The 18859-nt window shown below is 40.4% G+C and overlaps 1 protein-coding gene across 9 annotated transcripts in view; it reads right to left on the minus strand.

Annotated features, from left to right (window-relative positions):
* Positions 1-18859, minus strand: part of Lar (tyrosine-protein phosphatase Lar) — a 566012-nt gene that overhangs the window by 542442 nt on the left and 4711 nt on the right. For all 9 annotated transcript variants that reach the window (XM_034975410.2, XM_069503060.1, XM_034975408.2 and 6 more), the window contains exon 2: positions 8549-8600. In XM_034975410.2, the coding sequence (XP_034831301.2) occupies positions 8549-8569 (21 nt within the window). In that variant the 5' untranslated portion in view covers positions 8570-8600. The remainder of the gene's footprint in view (positions 1-8548; positions 8601-18859) is intronic.

Raw genomic sequence — 18859 nt, forward strand, 5'->3', positions numbered from 1 at the left:
AGTACTATTGTATTAAATAATTTATATTATTATTAAAATGTGCCTAATACATTGTCTTAGCGGTTCAAAACCATTTTCGCATTATTGCCTTTCTAATGAAACCAGTTTGGGGCACATCGGTTGGATTGTTTCAAAGTCGTATAACGACATAGGTAGACAAAATTTGTGTTTAATATTAATAGATTTTGAAATCAGCCTGTAAAATTAAAAACCTTTTCAATTTCTATTTTTTTTTAAATATCATCTTTATTTTAGAATTAAATATCTGACTGTAAATCAATAATTTATGTATTCTGATTAGACAATTAGAATAATACTGAGCTTTCCTAAATATTCAAGTTATTGTAACCTTTTCGCTTTCAGTTTTGCTTTGATTAAAACGCAAAGCTAACTACGGTAATAAAGTAATTTTACAACTGAATATTTCGAAGCCAATTACGAAAATCTACATTAACAAGTCAATTATAGAAAATGAAGAAGCCTGATAAGACAAAATAGAGACTAAAATAGTAGGTGATTATTAAAAATTAAAATTAGTAGCTACTTACTTAAGTAAATACAATTTGAGTTAAAAAGATTAGATAGTGGCGCCCATTCTGTTGTCTTTCTCTAAACTAAATTTAGAGTATCTGCATCTTTTTTTCATATTATTGCTAAAGTAGGACGAAACATGAATTTTATATTTAAAGATTAAATTTTAGTGCACTATAAATTTAAACAATAGGCTGGCGACTGCAGACTGTCAGCTGGCAGCTGCGACTGGCAGCTAAAGTCACGAGGTTTGACAGCTCTAAATTAAATTAGGTTTATGTGTCCTTTTCTTATTACATTGGTAAGAAATAGATGCAAATACTCTAAATTTTTGTTGCGCTCAGAATCAGTACCAGTGGCCCAGTATAAGAAGTTCAGCTAGCTTTATGTGATGTGTCATGTGACTTATAAAAGTGATACTACTGTACATATAATACTAGCAGATGCCCGCGACTTCGTCCGCGTGGAATTAGGTTTTTAAAAATCCCGTGGGAACTCTTTGATTTTCCGGGACAAAAAGTATGTCACTCTCCAGGGTATAATTTATCTCCATTCCAAATTTCATCCAAATCCGTTCAGTCGTTTTTGCGTGATTGAGTAACAAACATCCAAACATCTAAACATCCAAACATCCAAACATCCACACTTTCAAATTTATAATATTAGTAGGATAATGAGAAATTCACAAATATCCCTGAAATTGTGCGATATACAGACTGCAATACAAAAGCATGCAGTGCGTGCCACACCCCATTCATTAGCCGCCGAGTGCTTCCGCGCATTTATCAATCTACCCCCACTGTAGATCTCTAGTTTTTGTACAATAAAGTGCATTCTGCTGATAAGTAGGTATAGGTATGCTAACCGGATTCTTAGTTTTTTTTTTTTAAGAATATTAGCTATGGTAAATGACTAATAATCCCCTTTCCTCTCCAACTAAGCGTGAAGCTTGTGCTAGGAGTAGGTACGACAATAGTGCAACGGGCGGGGTTTGAACCGTCAACCTTTCGGTTTCAGTCCACTCCTTTACCAGTTGAGCTATTGAGGCTCTAAAGATTAAACTAAACATTAGATAAACGGCAAAAAAAAACCCACAGTCTGTTGTAATTACAAAATTACTAGTGTTGAAAAACGTGGAACAATGTTTTTTATTCTACCTAGAAAATAAAATCTAAACAAAAAGCGTATCACTGCGCATTATACAAAAACAGATCCCAGCCGGGCATGTTGTGTATTTAATCACTACCCATGTTATAAATGTGAAAGTGTGATTGTTTGTTGGGTTGCCCTTCAATCACGTCGCAACGGAACAACGGATTAGCGTGATTTTTTGCATGGGTATAATTAAAGACCTGGAGAGTGACATAGGCTACTTTTATCTCGGAAAATCGAGGAGTTCCCACGGGTATTTAAAAAACCTAAATCCACGCATACAAACACCCTGTGTCCTTCCCCGGGATGCATACTATATCTGTACCAAATTTCGTCGAAATCGGTTGAAAGCATGGGCCGTGAAAGGCTAGCAGACAAAAAGCAGACAGAAGACAGACCGACAGACAGACAGACACAGTTTTACATTTATAATATACTAGCTTATGCTCGCGACTTCGTCCGCGTGGACTACACAAAATTTCGAACCCCTACTTCACCCCCTCAAGAGTTGAATTTTCAAAAATCCTTTCTTAGCGGATGCCTACGTCATAATAGCTATCTGCATGCCAAATTTCAGCACGATCCGTCCAGTAGTTTGAGCTGTGCGTTGATAGATCAGTCAGTCAGTCAGTCAGTCAGTCAGTCAGTCAGTCAGTCACCTTTTCCTTTTATATATTTAGACTAGCTTATGCTCGCGACTTCGTCCGCGTGGACTACACAAATTTCAAACCCCTATTTCACCCCCTTAGGAATTGAATTTTCAAAAATTCTTTCTTAGCGGATGCCTACGTCACAATAGCTATCTGCATGCCAAATTTCAGCCCGATCCGTCCAGTAGTTTAAGCTGTGCGTTAATAGATCAGTCAGTCAGTCAGTCAGTCACCTTTTCCTTTTATATATTTAGAAGTATGGATTGCAAAATTAAATGTAGGTCAGGGCCGCACTTAATAGTTGACAGCGAAATATTCATCACAAGTTGCAAGTTGATAACTAAGTTCTTAATTGACTAATAACATGTCCTGACTTCCTGAATCTGTTTTCTTAAGTTAAATTAAATCTGAAGGTACCTATTCCGCGTACTTAAACAGCATTCGATCGAAGGACATTTGACAAAGCGACTCATTTCCCTGATGGCCGCCATTACAACGGTCAAGATGGATGGATAACAAACCGGCAATTACACTATAATGAACACAATGACAAGTGGATGTTTTCACTAATTGAAAAGGCCACCCGCCATCGATTCGTTTGGGGCACTATATGAAATGAAATTGCCGTGCGTGACGCCGGCGCCTGATGCATTAACCCCATCGACTTTATGAAGAAGTGCGGCGTCTATTTAACACAGTTACACCATAGAATTACACAGTCGGGTGGGCGTATGTGTTGTGTTAATCAAGTGATTGCTGACACTAAATGCATTAAGCATAGCAAAATGTCAATCTACATAAATATAAAAGGAAAAGCTGACTGACTGATCTACCAACGCACAGCTCAAACCACTGAACAGATCGAGCTGAAATTTGTCATGCAGATAGCTATAATGACTTAGGCATCCGTTAAGACAGGATTTTTGAAAATTCAACCCCTAACAGGGACTGTAGTCCACGCGGACGAAGTCGCGAGCTAGTTAAGATAACAATCGTTAATGTATTTAACTAATTAAACTGACTTATTACTCTGGGATAAAACTTCTTAGCAATTTAGAAGCGTTAGAAGATAATGCAACAGTAGCAAGAAGTAGCGACATAAATGTCTTACATTGACGTCGGTAGCAATGTTACAAACTGTAGATGCGGTCTACGCCGTAGACCGTTTCCCCATTATAATATTATCTACGGTATACATCGATTTTCTATAATCTACGTAGATTCTACGGCATAATCTATCAATTGTAACGAAATAGGCAATAGGTAGGTAGCTAGGTAATAAATACTAAGTAGGTATAGTTCACGACAGGTCGAGATGGCAATCGAAGTGGAGACGCCTCGCACACCCGCACAGCCCCCGCGCTTATCCGGTGCGGGATAGCGGGGGATAATCTGTGGCGCGGGTGACGTGGGCGAGCGGGGAGCGTCCCCCCGCCTCATACTCCGATTGCCTAGATTTCAAATTTTGTCAACGTTTACAGCATATTACGCTGTAAATATCAGCTTAAAAGTAGGTACTTTATATCTTTGGCATAGAATGCTACGAGACAATAGCAACCCGCTTTCCAAATTAGCAAAACTTGAGCGATAATGAGGAAATTAGCGGTTGGCTTCACTTGGCAAAGAATCCTAATCATAATAACTCAAGATGTTATCGTGCGGGGCAGGCGATGAACAAAAGACGGCGGCAGAGCAACAATGGAACAGCGCGGCCCGAGAGGCGCCCTAACAAATTACCAGCCCGCAGATAACTAAGCAATATTAAATCATAGTAATTTGTGGTTGCGAAACGCGGCCCCTGTTCTAACGGACTTGCACTAGACCGACTGATATAACGAGTATTATTTTTCGCCACGATCAAGACCGGTCATAAAGATGTACCGTATCTACTAGGCAACTGCCTAGTAGATAACGCTGCGATTCGGGAGGGGCAGTACGACCAGGGTACGGAACAGGCGTTAGGCTCAGTTGATTGGCTTCTTTTCTGTGCTTAGCAGCATAGCAATAAAAAATTACAAAGAAGAACCCTACGTAGATTGCGTGCGTCTTTTCTGTAAAATGAAAGAAAAATTTGCGCTCGCTTCGCTCGAATCTAGTAAAGAGTGTTGGTAAGTATCTGGATATCCTGTTCGCTTTCATTATGAGTAAGCATACATTTTTTCTCACTGCAAAAGTAAGCATCGTTTCTGTAAAGTTTTCACGCTTGCCTCGAAATCATACAAAATACAAACGCCATCAGAATCGGCGCCACCGTACCTACCGTCCTCCTGTCCTGAACATCGCCTAAACGTAATAAAATCGTATTTCATGTCTTGAGAGCTATTTATCTAAGTAAGTTGTTTGAATGATCATTTGTATTTTATTTCGTCGCGCAATTATTGTCCCAAGGGGCGTGGCTCCAGTAATTCGCCTAGGGCGCAGAGTTTGCGGCGCTGGCCACGATTACGAAATAAGTTGCAACGAGATCTCACAAAGGCGCGTTACACTTTATCTCGGACAAAGAAAAATCCTAAACACTCAATCCGAACTCGGCCATTTCGCAGCTGTCTGCCGCGAAAATGAATAGTTTAAATTAGTGTAAAGAACAACATCACACTTCAGCCCGACTCGGCGTGAAGCTGAAATTTCGCCGTTCATAAAACAGAGAGCCAGCAGCGTGCTGGCTGCAGCGATATAAAATGATCCACTAGATGGGGCGCTTCATAGTAACAACATGTTCCAACGAACATCGGTGTCCGCACTCCTATTCTAGTAGTATACTAGTTCGATAGTCTGCCGTTTCAACCGATCGATATTTTAAACAACGACATCTTCTCCATTAACCCTTAACTAAGATGTTAATCTAATTTTTATACCCATTGTTGTCCATAAGATACTTTCTTGGTACAAAATTGTGCCATCTACTGGTTACAATCGTCATCCACAGTCCGTTTCTGCGAACATAGATAGATAGTTAAAATAGACTATAGGTTCTAAAGTTGCCTATGTCATGTGAATAAAAATTTATAGTTATCGCGTAAACTTCTAATTAAACTTAAGGTTCCGAACACAAAGGGTGTCAACAGGACCCGCTGCCTCCGCTGTCCATCCGTTCGTCTGTCTGTCAGCGGGATGCATCTCTTGAACCAGGGACAACCCTCCACCTCCCATGACCCCACCACCCTCTCTGTTATATGGGCCGAATCGCGGGAGGACGCCCGTTCGGTACTTGCACTTGGCCTTTTTCCGGGGCGCCTTCTTGACTCCCTACAAATTATTTTATCTCTCGTCCTTGTCCCATTATGCTCACAGCATGACACACACACGTCACCGGCGCAGCTTATTTCTCCGCTGCTGCTCCTCCGTGGTCCCGGGCTGGCACAAATTGTAAGCTCCGACCTGCTTCGCCTCTTGTGCAAATGGTGCCCGAATACCCGTAGCCAATTGTAGCTCTCCGCCGATGAGACGAGGTCCGTGTATCCCATCCAACATCATCACCTGCAAGTCCTCATAAAGGGGACACTCCGACAGCACACTATCTTCGTCGCCAAAACCGCACTTGCACGCCGGGCTCTCGCACAACATCATCCCATGCTGGCGCGCCTGGAAACAGCCGTGTCCGATGAGGTCTCTTAGTCCGGCGCGACCCAGGTGGCCCCGAACCTGCCGGATACATCAGTGAAAAAGCGCCACAACTCGTCAACCCAAATCTCCGCAGACCACCGCTCCTACCACATCGCAATCACATCTGACCCGATATCCCGCATGCGTCTGCTCATGCTCAACTCCTTCTTGGGCACAGACTGTATCTTGTAAACCGTAATAGGTAGAGAGTTAAATTTTTCACAGAATGTGTATTACTTTTGCCGCTATAACAATTAATGATAAAAGTTCAAAAATGACCGCTATGAAATTAAAAATATTAAAAATATCATTTGGTGTACGATGGTACGGAAACCTTCGTGTGCGAGGCCGATTCGCACTTGACCGATATTTATTACAAACAGACTGCGTCTAAAGTGGATTACGATTGACACCGGACACCGATGTTCGTTGGAACATGTTGTTACTATAAAGCGCCCTATCTAGTGAAACATTTATTATCGCTGGCTGGGTGCAATCGCATCTTTTCACTCGGTTCCTCCGTTGCATTAGCAATTCCAAGCATCGCAATAGTTGGTGTGGAATTGTAATATTTAGTCTTAATAAAGCCATTCGTAACGTTGAATATCCGGAACAGGCGTGCTTGCGCCGCACCGCCACTCGCTCGGGGCGGGGCTCCTCGCACTGTGCTTCAATTTACGACAAAGCTTTATTCAGACATGTTGGGGTTTCAGTCTGCAGAAGCGATGGGCATGATTGCTAATTTTAAATGATTTTCATTTTGTGCTATTTTTTTCACAGTGATTTCACAGGCGATTTTTCAAGACAAGTGATTTTTCAATTTATGCGCTTACAATGGTTTGTTACATTAATTTAACTTGGAATTATGATCAAGATCAATACCATTGCTATGACGCAGGTTGCTTTTAACGGAAAGTGAAATTTAAAAAATTGCCTGAAAAAGAATCGACTGTTAGGCGGTACGATGTTCGCCGGTGCAGCTATTGTAATATAATTTTCAAACTTTGTGAGATTTTGCTACTTGATTTTTTACAGGCTACTTTAAGAAGGTAGCAAGTGTGATTTTTCACATGCTATCTGTGAAATGATACATCCCTAGTCTGCAGGCTTCATTCACTATGCAGGTTCATGCGACTGTGAAAAGACACAGACTATACTTCGGTTAATTGAAACGCTTGAAACGATACTCCTGTTGGAAGGATCGAAACGAATATTCAAACTCTAACCGCAATATATTTGCAGTTTAAAGCAATAAAGCGAAATTAAATGTAATATAATTTTCAAACTGAGATTTTGCTGCTTGATTTTTTACAGGCACCAAGTGTTACGTGAAAAGGCACATGATTTTTCACATGCTATCTGTGAAAACATCCATCTCTAGTGTGCAGGCTTCATTCAATATGCAGGTTTGTGCGAGTGTGAATAGGCGCGGACTATACTTCGGTTAATTGAAACGCTTGAAACGATACTCCGGTTGGAAGGATCGAAACGAATATTCAAAACTCTAACCGCAATATATTTGCAGTTGAACAATTCGGCCCGGCGCTATTGTTGTCGGGTAACAGCGTATAGTTTATTAATGAACCGATACACCGAGCAATATTGAAGCCGAAACGGTTTCTATAAATTAATGGTTTATCGCGCCTCGGACAATGGATGCGGTACCCATGAGGCCGAGCTCATGTGCTACCTACCTTTTAACTTATTTATAATTCGAACGCCGCAACGATATCTATCTAGTTTATACGAGGGCCGGGTTCAGTTATTAAGTAGGTATAATAATATTATGTAGATTTTGCAGAAAGTTCAAAACAGTGGACATTAAATAGGTCAATACTAGTATGAAAAAATAGTTGAAATAGTAAGTAAATAGTAGGACTGAAAATTCTAAATGTTGCGTAAACCGTAGCGCGTACGTAGGGTACATTCGGTAGGCACCTACTCCCGTTTGTGTCGTTATGATCTAAAAAATATATAATAAATACCTACAACGTTAGTTTTAGTTAACGCAAAAACCGTAACATGTGTCGAATATTTTATTATTAAAGAACATACATACAAAATTTCTAAAATATTTAACGAAAATTCACGAAGTTATAAGCTTGTTGTATAAGTATTGCAAAGGGTAGATAGATAGGTAGGTGCTTTTTTGTACAAGTTTATCTAGTTTGTTTTAGATTTATTAAACTATTAGGCCCTAGTTTTATTTTAGTATACTACTTCGTCTACAATATCTACCAATCAATATTTTAAATAACGACATCTACTCCATTAACCCTTAACTAAGATTTAAACTAAATTTATAACCGCCCTCTACCAAGGGGTAGCAAAAGTACTATGCAACCTTACCCTGCTGTCCATACAATACTATCTTAGTACAAAACTGTGCCATCTACTGGTTACAACGAAAACCTCTTTCAAAGAAAGAAAAGCAACGCCATCTCCCGATATCTTCATAAACTACATGGACACGAAGAGAGCCAACTTGGCTCGCTTAGCAACGCCTACATTATTCAATAGATGGCACTCTACATTCATGGCATTAATCCGGTTGTGATGTATACAGAACATTTTTTCTAAACTAATAATAAAAAATACAACTAAATACTCACGGATGCGGTCTTGAAGAGCATCTTGGTCCCCGCTCTGTTAGCAACTAAATGTCTGCAAAAGAAAAATCCTTTGTTAGTTTTTAGGGTTCCGTATCTCCAGAGAAAAAAAGGAACTCTTCTTTCAGAATCACTTTGTTGTCTGTATGTCAGTCTATAATGTCTGTCAAGACCCGTCAAGGGAATCAAAACCTATAGGGTACTTCCCGTTGACCTAGAATCATAGGCAGGTTTAGGCATAGTACGCGACAGGTCGAAATAGCAATCGGGGAGGGGACGCCCCAACACCCGCACAGCCCCGCGCTAAACAGGTGACGGATAGCGCGGGTGAAGTGCGGGCGTGCAGGGCTTCCCTCCACCTTATACTCCGATTGCCATCTCGATTCTCGACTACTCGGTATTATAAAAATCCGAAAATCGTGAATTTTGGTTACAACACAAAAAAGTGTTATTTCTTGTACGACGGTACGGAACCCCTTCGTGTGCGACTCAAGACTCACACTTGGTTGAATTTTTTTTTGGAAGAAAATATTTCTCAAACGCATCCACGTCATTGTCATCGAGAACAAAGGTCGGACTACACAGGAGTGCACGGACCACGCTTTTGTTTCCGATCAAAGGTTCTGTTTACGTACCCTAAAAAGACAAGCTGTATGAAAAAAATATTGGTTGGGAATGTTTCATTGTTTAGACAGTCATCAGGCAAATGGAAATGGGTCATCAGTTTTTGTTTCATTTGGCCATCATGTGGCTTATATTATCTCACACAACATATTGTGTAATTTGTACCTAGTAAAAAAAACCCGGCCAATTGCGAGTCAGACTCACGCACTGAGAGTTCCGTACTCGAGTATTTTTTTCGACATTATCGAAATCAAAGAATATTAGGTATATGCATAAAAATAAATAAAAATCTGTTTGAGAATGTACAGCCCTCTAATATGATATCCCACTCGGTATTGTTATCTTACTTTGAAAATTAAAAATACTAATTATATTTTGTTCAAGAACACTTTTTTTTGTGATGTAACTACAAATTCACGATTAACGGATTTGTTGCTTTACTTGTACTATAAGCCCTAGGTACCGTACCTGCCAAATTTCATGATTCTAGGCCAACGGGAAGGACCATATAGGTTTTCTTGACAGACACGACAGACGGACGGACGGAGAAGTAGTACATTTTCCAAATTAACGACCGCAGATAAAAGTATCTACGGATCTTTTATAGGAAAATTAATAATTAAGTAGGCTTTAATACACTATTCTTATATTAGTAGGTAGCACAATAGAGTCTTTGTAATATTTCCGAACAACAAAAAGGCTTTGTACCTTTGTAAGAGGCAATGAACTCGGAGAATAAGGCTAGACTATTACAACATCCTCTAGTTGCCAAAAAAGCTAAACCTTAGGCTAAGGCCACATTAGAGCCTCGCTTATTGCTAAGAACAAAGCTAGTTGCTTAGTGACCTGCCCCCTGATTGTGTAAGAATAACCATTTCATCGCTATCGCAATCGTCAAGAAATTCTGCCCTTTGATTGGTTGATTCGCTGTTTACATTTTTTCACAGCCAATCAAAAGGCAGAATGACTTGACGATTACGATAGCCATGAAAAGGTTATTCTTACACAATTGGGGGGCTGACCCTAGGAAACAGACATATAACTATCGCAGTTGGCCACACTGCGAGCGACGCGCCACGGTGTGCTAATGCGCGTGGCCGCCATTTTAGTGACGTCAGCACTAGACTGAAGTTTCGAGCTGATGGTATATTTTTATTTCAGCTGACGTCAAAATGACGTCATTTCGATGTTAAAGAGACATGATTCCAGCGCAACAGCAATTTGCGGGACTTATAAGTCGCTTTGACGCTAAACGCACGAACGTGTTGGTTAGAATAGAATAGAATAGAATGTTTTTTTTATTCATGTAAACTTTTTAAAAGTGCTTATGAATAGTCAGGTTTAATTTACCACTGGTTCGGAATGCCGTTCCTACCGAGAAGAACCAGCAAGAAACTCGGCGGTTGCTCTTTTTAATTTTTCAATTTACAATGTTATTATACCGTACTATACAAGCCATTGCAGCCCCGTGCATTGCTGGTGCTGTTAATTTTTGTTAGTCGCCTATCGGCTATCAATGGAAGCAGTTTTAATTTCTACTGTCTGCCTGTTTGTCTGCTAGCTTTTCACAGCCCACCATTCAACCGATTTTGCTGAAATTTGGTACATACCTACATCTTTTCTGTATATAAAAATGAATTGCTAAATGTGTTGCTGATCGCAAATCTCGAGAACAGCTGAACCGATTTCGTTAATAATTTTTTTATAATATTCCTTGAAGTACGAGGATATTTCTTACGGAGAGAAAAACTTAAAAAAATCCTGAAAAAGAATCGACTGTTAGGCGGCACGAAGTTCGCCGGGGCAGCTAGTAGAGCATGAAGATAACTTGCATCCCGGATACAGTATTTATATGCTACTTTTTATCCTGGAAAATCAAAGAGTTCCCACGGAATCTTTTAAAGCCTAAAATCGAAATCCACCGGCCAGCAGAGACATACAAAATCTAGTCTTCCTTAAACCCAATTCTGTACAAATGGTAAATACTAAGTAGGTACAGTACGCGGCAGATTGTAATGTACATCGACCTTTAGAAGGAGATAGCAGATTTGTAGAGCGTTGTCTCTGTCGTTGAGACAGACAAAACGTCATATATGTATGAGTGACAGAGACAACGCTCTACAAAGCCGAAATGTCATTCTAAAGGCCAATGTACATTGCTTTCTGCCGCGTACTGTACACATAATAAGTTACCCTATTTCGTTATATCCTAGCTATTACAGACCGTCACAGACATCTATCTGGATATAGAATCCAGCGCAAGGCAATCTTTAACTTGGAAGTTGGAACTTATGGGGCGGTCACAGACTAACATTTTTCTGCGCATAACACCAACGCACGCTCGCACTGGCTACATTTTGCGCTTTCATAAGTAAATCGAACGCACGAACACGCCCTTATTCCGGTGTGTTCGCTCGATTCTGTGCCAGTCTAGAGTCTGTAGACTGGCACTGTACTCTGTACTCTGTGGTACAGACGTCGTTTATGGTACGTACAGTGCGACAAGGGTATTTTGGCGCGTGGCCAAAATCGAAACTAACGCCGCCATCTTGTGAAGTGTCACGCTGTCTCTTTATATGCGGTGTTGCTACGTAAAAAAAACCGGCCAAGTGCGAGTCAGGCTCGCGCAATGAGGGTTCCCTACTACAGTCGTATTTTTTCGACATTTTGCACGATAATTCAAAAACTATGATGCATAAAAATAAATAAAAATCTGTTTTAGAATGAACAGGTGAAAACCTTTCATATGATACCCCACTTGATATAGTCACTCACTTCGAAAGTTTAAAATACTAATTATTAGTTCATGACCACAATTTAATTTTTTTTGTGTGATCTAACCCTAAATTCACGGTTTTCAGATTTTTCCCCAAATGTCAGCTATAAGATCTACCTACCTGCCAAATTTCATGATTCTAGGTCAACGGGAAGTACCCTGTAGGTTTCTTGACAGACAGACAGACAGACAACAAAGTGATTCTATAAGGGTTCCGTTTTTCCTTTTGAGGTACGGAACCCTAAAAACTGAAATTCACTGTATTTTCTAAATATCAGAGCCATTCCATATACATGTTATCACGATAATATACATATATATATATATATATCCTGATAATAGAAACAGCATCTGCATCTTATAGCTATATTTAGCACTAGGTAAATATAGTATAATATGATGCCGCGACTTCGTCTGTGTGGATTTAGGTTTTTAAAAATCCCGGAACTCTTTGATTTTTCGGGAAAAAAGTAGCCTGTGTCCTTCCACGGAATGCAATTTTATCGCTGTACCAAACGTCAAAATCGGTTGAACGGGTGAGCCGTGAAAGGCTAGCAGACAGACAGACACACTTTCGCATTATAATATTAGTATGGAACTATGGATGAGCAGGTAAACATGATAAGTTGCAAGTCCATTGCCTATAAATGGTTTTTATTATTCTTTCTCGATTTGGAAACAGGGATGGCTTTCCCAATTTCTCATTCAGTTAAAATTAGATAAAATATACTCGATTTTTGACATAGACATTTTCAATATATCCCGTAAAATTGAGGAGATTTTATTTGCTGGCAGCCTTTGTTCTACAACTACGCACCCCCTGTCAATGTCATTCAAGTGCCAAAAGAGCATTTTCGTATTGTAAGATGGTAGATGGTCGCGTCGCTTCGACTCTATGTCAGTATGAATCGACCCTTAGTAGGCTACGAGTCGTAGCCTACGACCGTAGCCCGTAGTAGGTCAACGCCGGCTACGACTGAAAGAACGCAATCACGCATGGAACTGCTATTTGGATTTCTATAAGTGGGACGTAATTGATGCATTGCGATGTTCATTTATTTAATTCAATATTTAGTACAAGAATTGCAGGCAAAAGGAAGGATTTTCGTATTTAGTAAGTGTTGGTTGCATCAAAGTTAAGTAACAGGAATTAGAGTTTCATCATTAACTATCACAGGCCCACTACTGAGTACAAGAGTCTCCGCATAGAATGAGAAAGGTTTACAATGAACATTACTATTAGGTAAAGAACATTATGGTGATCTCTTAGGCATGCTGGTTTCCTCGCGATGTTTTCCTTCACCGTTTAGGAGTTGTGTGGGTTTTAACTTTTAACCAATTTAAATAATAAGTATCTACCACTTGCTTTTACGGTAAAGGAATACATCATGAATAAGACTGCGAACATGCGAGTTCAAGGATTTGCATAAAAAAATTTAACCCGTGTACTTTAAAACTTGACTTTTTACTGTAATCTGGCAAACATGTCTGCCTTTTATAGTTTGATAGATATTCAAATGAGAATCAAACGTCGTTTGTATGGAGAGCTCTGTGAGGAGGGCACTAGGGAAACTTCTCTTAAGTCTCATAAAGGGAGGACTAAAGTAAATAAAGTGGAACAAAAAAAATATACTTAACGAACTAAGCTGTAAGCACCTTACAAGTCGATAAATTCTTTCGCATAAGGTTTTGAAGATAAAGGCTAATGTCTGTGTAGAGGCTTTTTTACAGCATATTAAGTATGAATAACTTTCTTTACCTTCGAGGCATTCGTATGAAAATTATTATCCTCTTTATAGTATTTGGAGTTCTTCTTCTTCTCGAAACGCTCTTGGCAGAGTGGTCGTTGTCATGGTGATTGAAGTAACGTTTTTGGGGCTTTGTCTTTCATTACCTTTTATTACCTTTTATAATAAAATCCCGCAAACTATTTTGGACTTACCTTTGCACAAGTTTAAAAAATCTATTAAAAATATGCTCCTGAAAAAAGCATATTACACAATTGAAGATTATCTAAATGATAAAAGAGCGTGGATTTGACCTGCAGCTCGTTCCAGCAACGCACAAGACTGCAAATACTATTTTATACATGGCATAATCTTGTACCTATATCAAATATTTGAAAAGAGCAACCGCCGAGTTTCTTGCTGGTTCTTCTCGGCAGGAAAGGCATTCCGAACCAGTGGTAGATGCATCCGACTATTCGTAAGCACTTGTAAAAGTTTATACGAATAAAAAAGATTTTCATTTTCATTTTCATTTTCATTACATTTGGCTTTCATTCATCATCATCATCATGATCAACCCATCACCGGCTCACTACAGAGGGCCTCCTCTCAGAGTGAAAAAGGTTTTGGCCATAGTCTACCACGCTGGCCATGTGCGAATTGGTAGACTTCACACACCTTTGAGAATATTATGGAGAACTCTCAGGCATGCAGGTTTCCTCACGATGTTTTCCTTCACCGTTGTGACACAGCTTAGCAAGCAAACAGTCCGGAAATATTCCTAGTGTGAAGTCATTATTTCGGCGGTATCGTGCGGTAAAAGGGGCCGTAAAGGTTCGTACGCACCTGAGCGGCGCGGCGCGGCGCTTCAGTCCGACTGCAGAACGCGTCACCTCAGGCCGCTCGACGGTGCCTACCGCACTACAACTTCAGTACGCGGCACCTCGCGTCACTTGCGCGTCACTTTTATACCCGTTCGCGTACGAGCGCGAAGCGCCGTGCCGCGCCGCTGGGTATGTCGCACTAGCGTCACTGCACTGCGCGTCGCTTCGCTGCGCTTCAAAATATTCTCTCCAGCCGTGCCGCGCGGCAACGCGCGGTGAAGCGCTGTGCAGCGCCGCTCTAGTGCGATATGCGCCATACAAAATGATAGAAATGATATTTTGACGCTCTGTGCCGCGACGTGCAGCTCGCTGAAGCGCCGCGCCGCGCCGCTCAGGTGCGTACGAACCTTAAATGAAAACCAGACGTTGGTGAAATCACTTCTGTCTACACTCGCGAGTCCCTCATAGAGTCGATTTGTGCCACAGCTTAGCAATCATACAGTCCGGAAACTAATCCTCGTGTGAAGTCATTGTTTGGCGATATCGTGCGAGAAGGGCCGTAAATGAAAACTAGACGTAGCTGGTAAAATCAGCTCATGTAGACAGAAGTGATTTCGTCGACTCGTAAGACGCTAGTAGAGACCATTTGCCTCATAGTCGATTTTTGTGCTGTTAATCAGTTATCACTCATGCAGCAAAGAAACAGCCACAGATCGCACGCTTTACCTTTTATTATTTATTTTATTTTTTAATTTATACCAAAAACATTTATTGTAGAGAGAAAAAGAGAGCAAAAGTGGACAGGGAAGCACTTATGTCTATGAGAAATCTCTACCAGTGTACCGAGGCATTCCGAACCAGTGGTAGATGCATCCGACTATTCGAAAGTACTTGTAAAAGTTTATTCGAATAAAAAAGATATTTTTTTTTTTTACCTTTTCCGAGTTTGCCAGCGTATGATAGCTACGCTGTGTTTTTGTTCCCCGTAGCGATGTGTTATGGTATTCCCCTAGGCGCTATTTCAGAATATAAAATAAAATCTAGACATAGCTAAGTATACGAATATTTCAAAGTAAAGTACTTTAATCTTTAGCGCTTTTGTTTAGATAGCGGGGACGTGAAAAAGAAACAAAAAAATTGAGCAAGTAAGTATTTTAGTTATGTATCTTTTTTTAAATAAGTAAATACACAAGATCATCGGAAAGCGAATTAAAACAAGATCTGCTCTCTGCCTCTTATTCCTCACCGGTGACTGTGCTGTCCCCTTTCTATTATTCTATTTTAGCTAATGCTTCGTCCTCGTGGATTTATGTTTTAAAAATCTCGTTGGGAGTCTTTGATTTTCCGGGATAAAATGTAGCCCATGTCACTCAGGTCTTTCACTATACCCATGCAAAAATCACGTCAATCCGTAGCTCCGTTGCGATGTGATTCAAGGATAAACCAACAAACAACAAACAAACACACTTTCGCATTTATAATATGGGTAGTGATTCTGATAGCCGGAATTAAAGTTTCATAGTGGTTATTATTTTTAAATCAGCCTTTGCCCGGGCAAAGACTATTTATTTTCTGAGATCAGAGAACGATTTTCAACGGAAGTAAATTAAGATCTACTTACTTAATTAAAAGTATTTTTTTAAACTTTATCTTTATTTATTTCTGGCAAAAAAACTTATTCTATGTCCTTCTCTTCGTGCCAAATACCTATAAGAGATTTCAAAATTTGGATTTTCTGCGCACACTTACCTACTTAATCCCGGAAAGCATTGCCAGACACAGACACTAGCTAGTATCATGGCAACCCCCTGCCAGACACCCTTAAAGTTTAAAAGTTTACAATCGCGCGTTAATGTTTAAAAGTTTAAGGGTGTCTGGCAGGGGGTTGCCACGACACTAAGTGACAGGCAATGCATGACGTGCTTTCTAATACTATTCCGAAGAAAATATAAAAAAAAAGAATTTACACTTTGACGTAAGATGTTTTACACTTTTATTACCTACATCTCCCAAAGCCACCATGATCCAAACAAATGTTCCTCCCAGTGTTGGGGACAATACGCAGAGAAACTTTCAGCTTTTGTAAAATTACGAAGGTCTGGCACGCGCTGGCTCTTTGTCTAGATTATGTAATGTGTACCATGTCAACAAGCTTTAACAGAGGCTTAAAGATAACGTTTTAAACACTGATTAAGTTAATGCGTGTCCTGCACCGGACTAGCAATAACATCCGGTATTTTTAAAGAGTAGTTAAACAGTTAAAGTTAGATACCTAATTAGGAACGTGCCTTGTTCTATGAAGTTTATTGCTCACTTAACGAATTAGAGCTTTTTGACTAGGGGCATGTGATTTGAGAATCATCAAAGTAAATTCCAAAATCCAAACTACTTACAGTACGCTGCCGAAAGTAATGTACATCAGCCTTTAGAATGACATTTCGGCTTTGTAGAGCGTTGTCTCTGTCACTCATACCTATATGACGTATTGTCGGTCTCAACGACAGAGACGGTGCTCTACAAATCTGCTATCGCTGTCTAAAGGTCGATGTACCTACATCATTTTCGTAACTACTTTTGACGACCCTCCGAGCGAGCGACCTTGCGAGGTTGAGATGGCAATCGGGGTATGAGGCGGGGGGACGCTCCACACACCCGCACGTCACCCACGCTCGTCCGCACCTGATTAGCGCGGGGGCTGTGCGGGTGTGCGGAGCATTCCCTCCCCAATTGCCATCTCGACCTGTCGCGTAGGTACCTATTATTTAACTGTTTTCGCGGTTTTGTCGTAGTTATTCGGCGCACGGTCCAAACAAAGTTTAAAAGTTTTAGCGTACAATTTAGTAAACTGCAAGCAGTTTCTCGTGCTTTTAGTAAGTACTACTTTGTCTGCAACAGTAGGTATAAAATTACTTTACTAGATTTTATAAGTAAATAAACTGTTTCTGAATATCATCATCGTGATTATCGCTGGCTCACTAATAAGTACGGGTCTCCTCTCAGAATAAGAATGGTTTAGAGTTTAGACTTTAGCCATAGTCTACCACGCTGGCCAAGCGCGGATTGGCAGATTTCACACGCCTTTAAGAACATTATTGGAGAACTCTCAGGCACGCAGCATGTTTCCTCGCGATGTTTTTATATTTTATTGCTACGCACATAACTCCGAAAAGTTAGAGGTAGGTATGTGCCCCGGATAGAACCGACGACCCCCGAAAAGTTAGAGGTAGGTATGTGCCCGGGATAGAACCGACGACCCCCGAAAAGTTAGAGGTAGGTATGTGCCCGGGATAGAACCGACGACCCCCCGAAAAGTTAGAGGTAGGTATGTGCCCGGGATAGAACCGACGACCCCCGAAAAGTTAGAGGTAGGTATGTGCCCGGGATAGAACCGACGACCCCCGAAAAGTTAGAGGTAGGTATGTGCCCGGGATAGAACCGACGACCCCCGAAAAGGAGGTGGACGTGTAAAAAAATAACGATTTGAATATTCGCAGGTTTTCTTAATAGGTACCTATAAAATACTAGAAGATGCCCGCGAATTCGTCCGCGTGGATTTCAGTTTTTAAAAATCCCGTGGGATCTTTTTGATTTTCCGGGATCAAAGTAGTCTATGTCCTTTCCCGGGATGCAAGCTATCTCTGTACCAAATTTCGTCAAAATCGCTTGAACGGATGGCCCATGAAAAGCTAGCAGACAGACAGACACACTTTCACATTTATAATATTAGTATGGATAACTAAGGTCTGGCACACGCTGGCTCTCTCTCTATAAGGATAGAAGATATAATTCCGTGATAGCGACCAATGTCACTTTACAGCAACAAGAAACTATTAAATGTAACTAAACTGCAAAATTGCCATCAGACGAACTACTCGCAACGATGTACCTACATAATAAACGGAAGCCCAGCTTATTAAGCTCCCCGGTAATTGGGTTACAGCACATTGTACCGGGGCACTTTATGCTGGTGCTACAATGAAGACATTTCACGATATTTTACTAGTTTCAGTGCTGTATAGAAGCAGGCGTTACTATGCGGAAGTCAATGATATACAATGAACCAAAAGCTTAATTTGCTATAATCCGCTGAAACAGGTCGAATCTGTATGGTGCAATATGCAGCATGCGAAATGCACCTCAATAATAAAATAAATAAATAAATAAACTTTTATTGCAGGCATAAGTACACCCATAATTGTGTGTTAGTACAGAAACAATTCCTTAACCTATGTTAGTACTTACTTATTACTAGCTTAAACTTAACTTAACAACTAATTCTACTAAAATTAAAACTAATCCTATTTATAATGCCCGCGGGGGTCTCTTTGCACCTATGTGCGCACCACTCCAGCACCTCCAGAGA

This window comes from Maniola hyperantus, chromosome 14 (genome assembly GCF_902806685.2).
Source record: "Maniola hyperantus chromosome 14, iAphHyp1.2, whole genome shotgun sequence".
Lineage (NCBI taxonomy): Eukaryota > Metazoa > Arthropoda > Insecta > Lepidoptera > Nymphalidae > Maniola > Maniola hyperantus.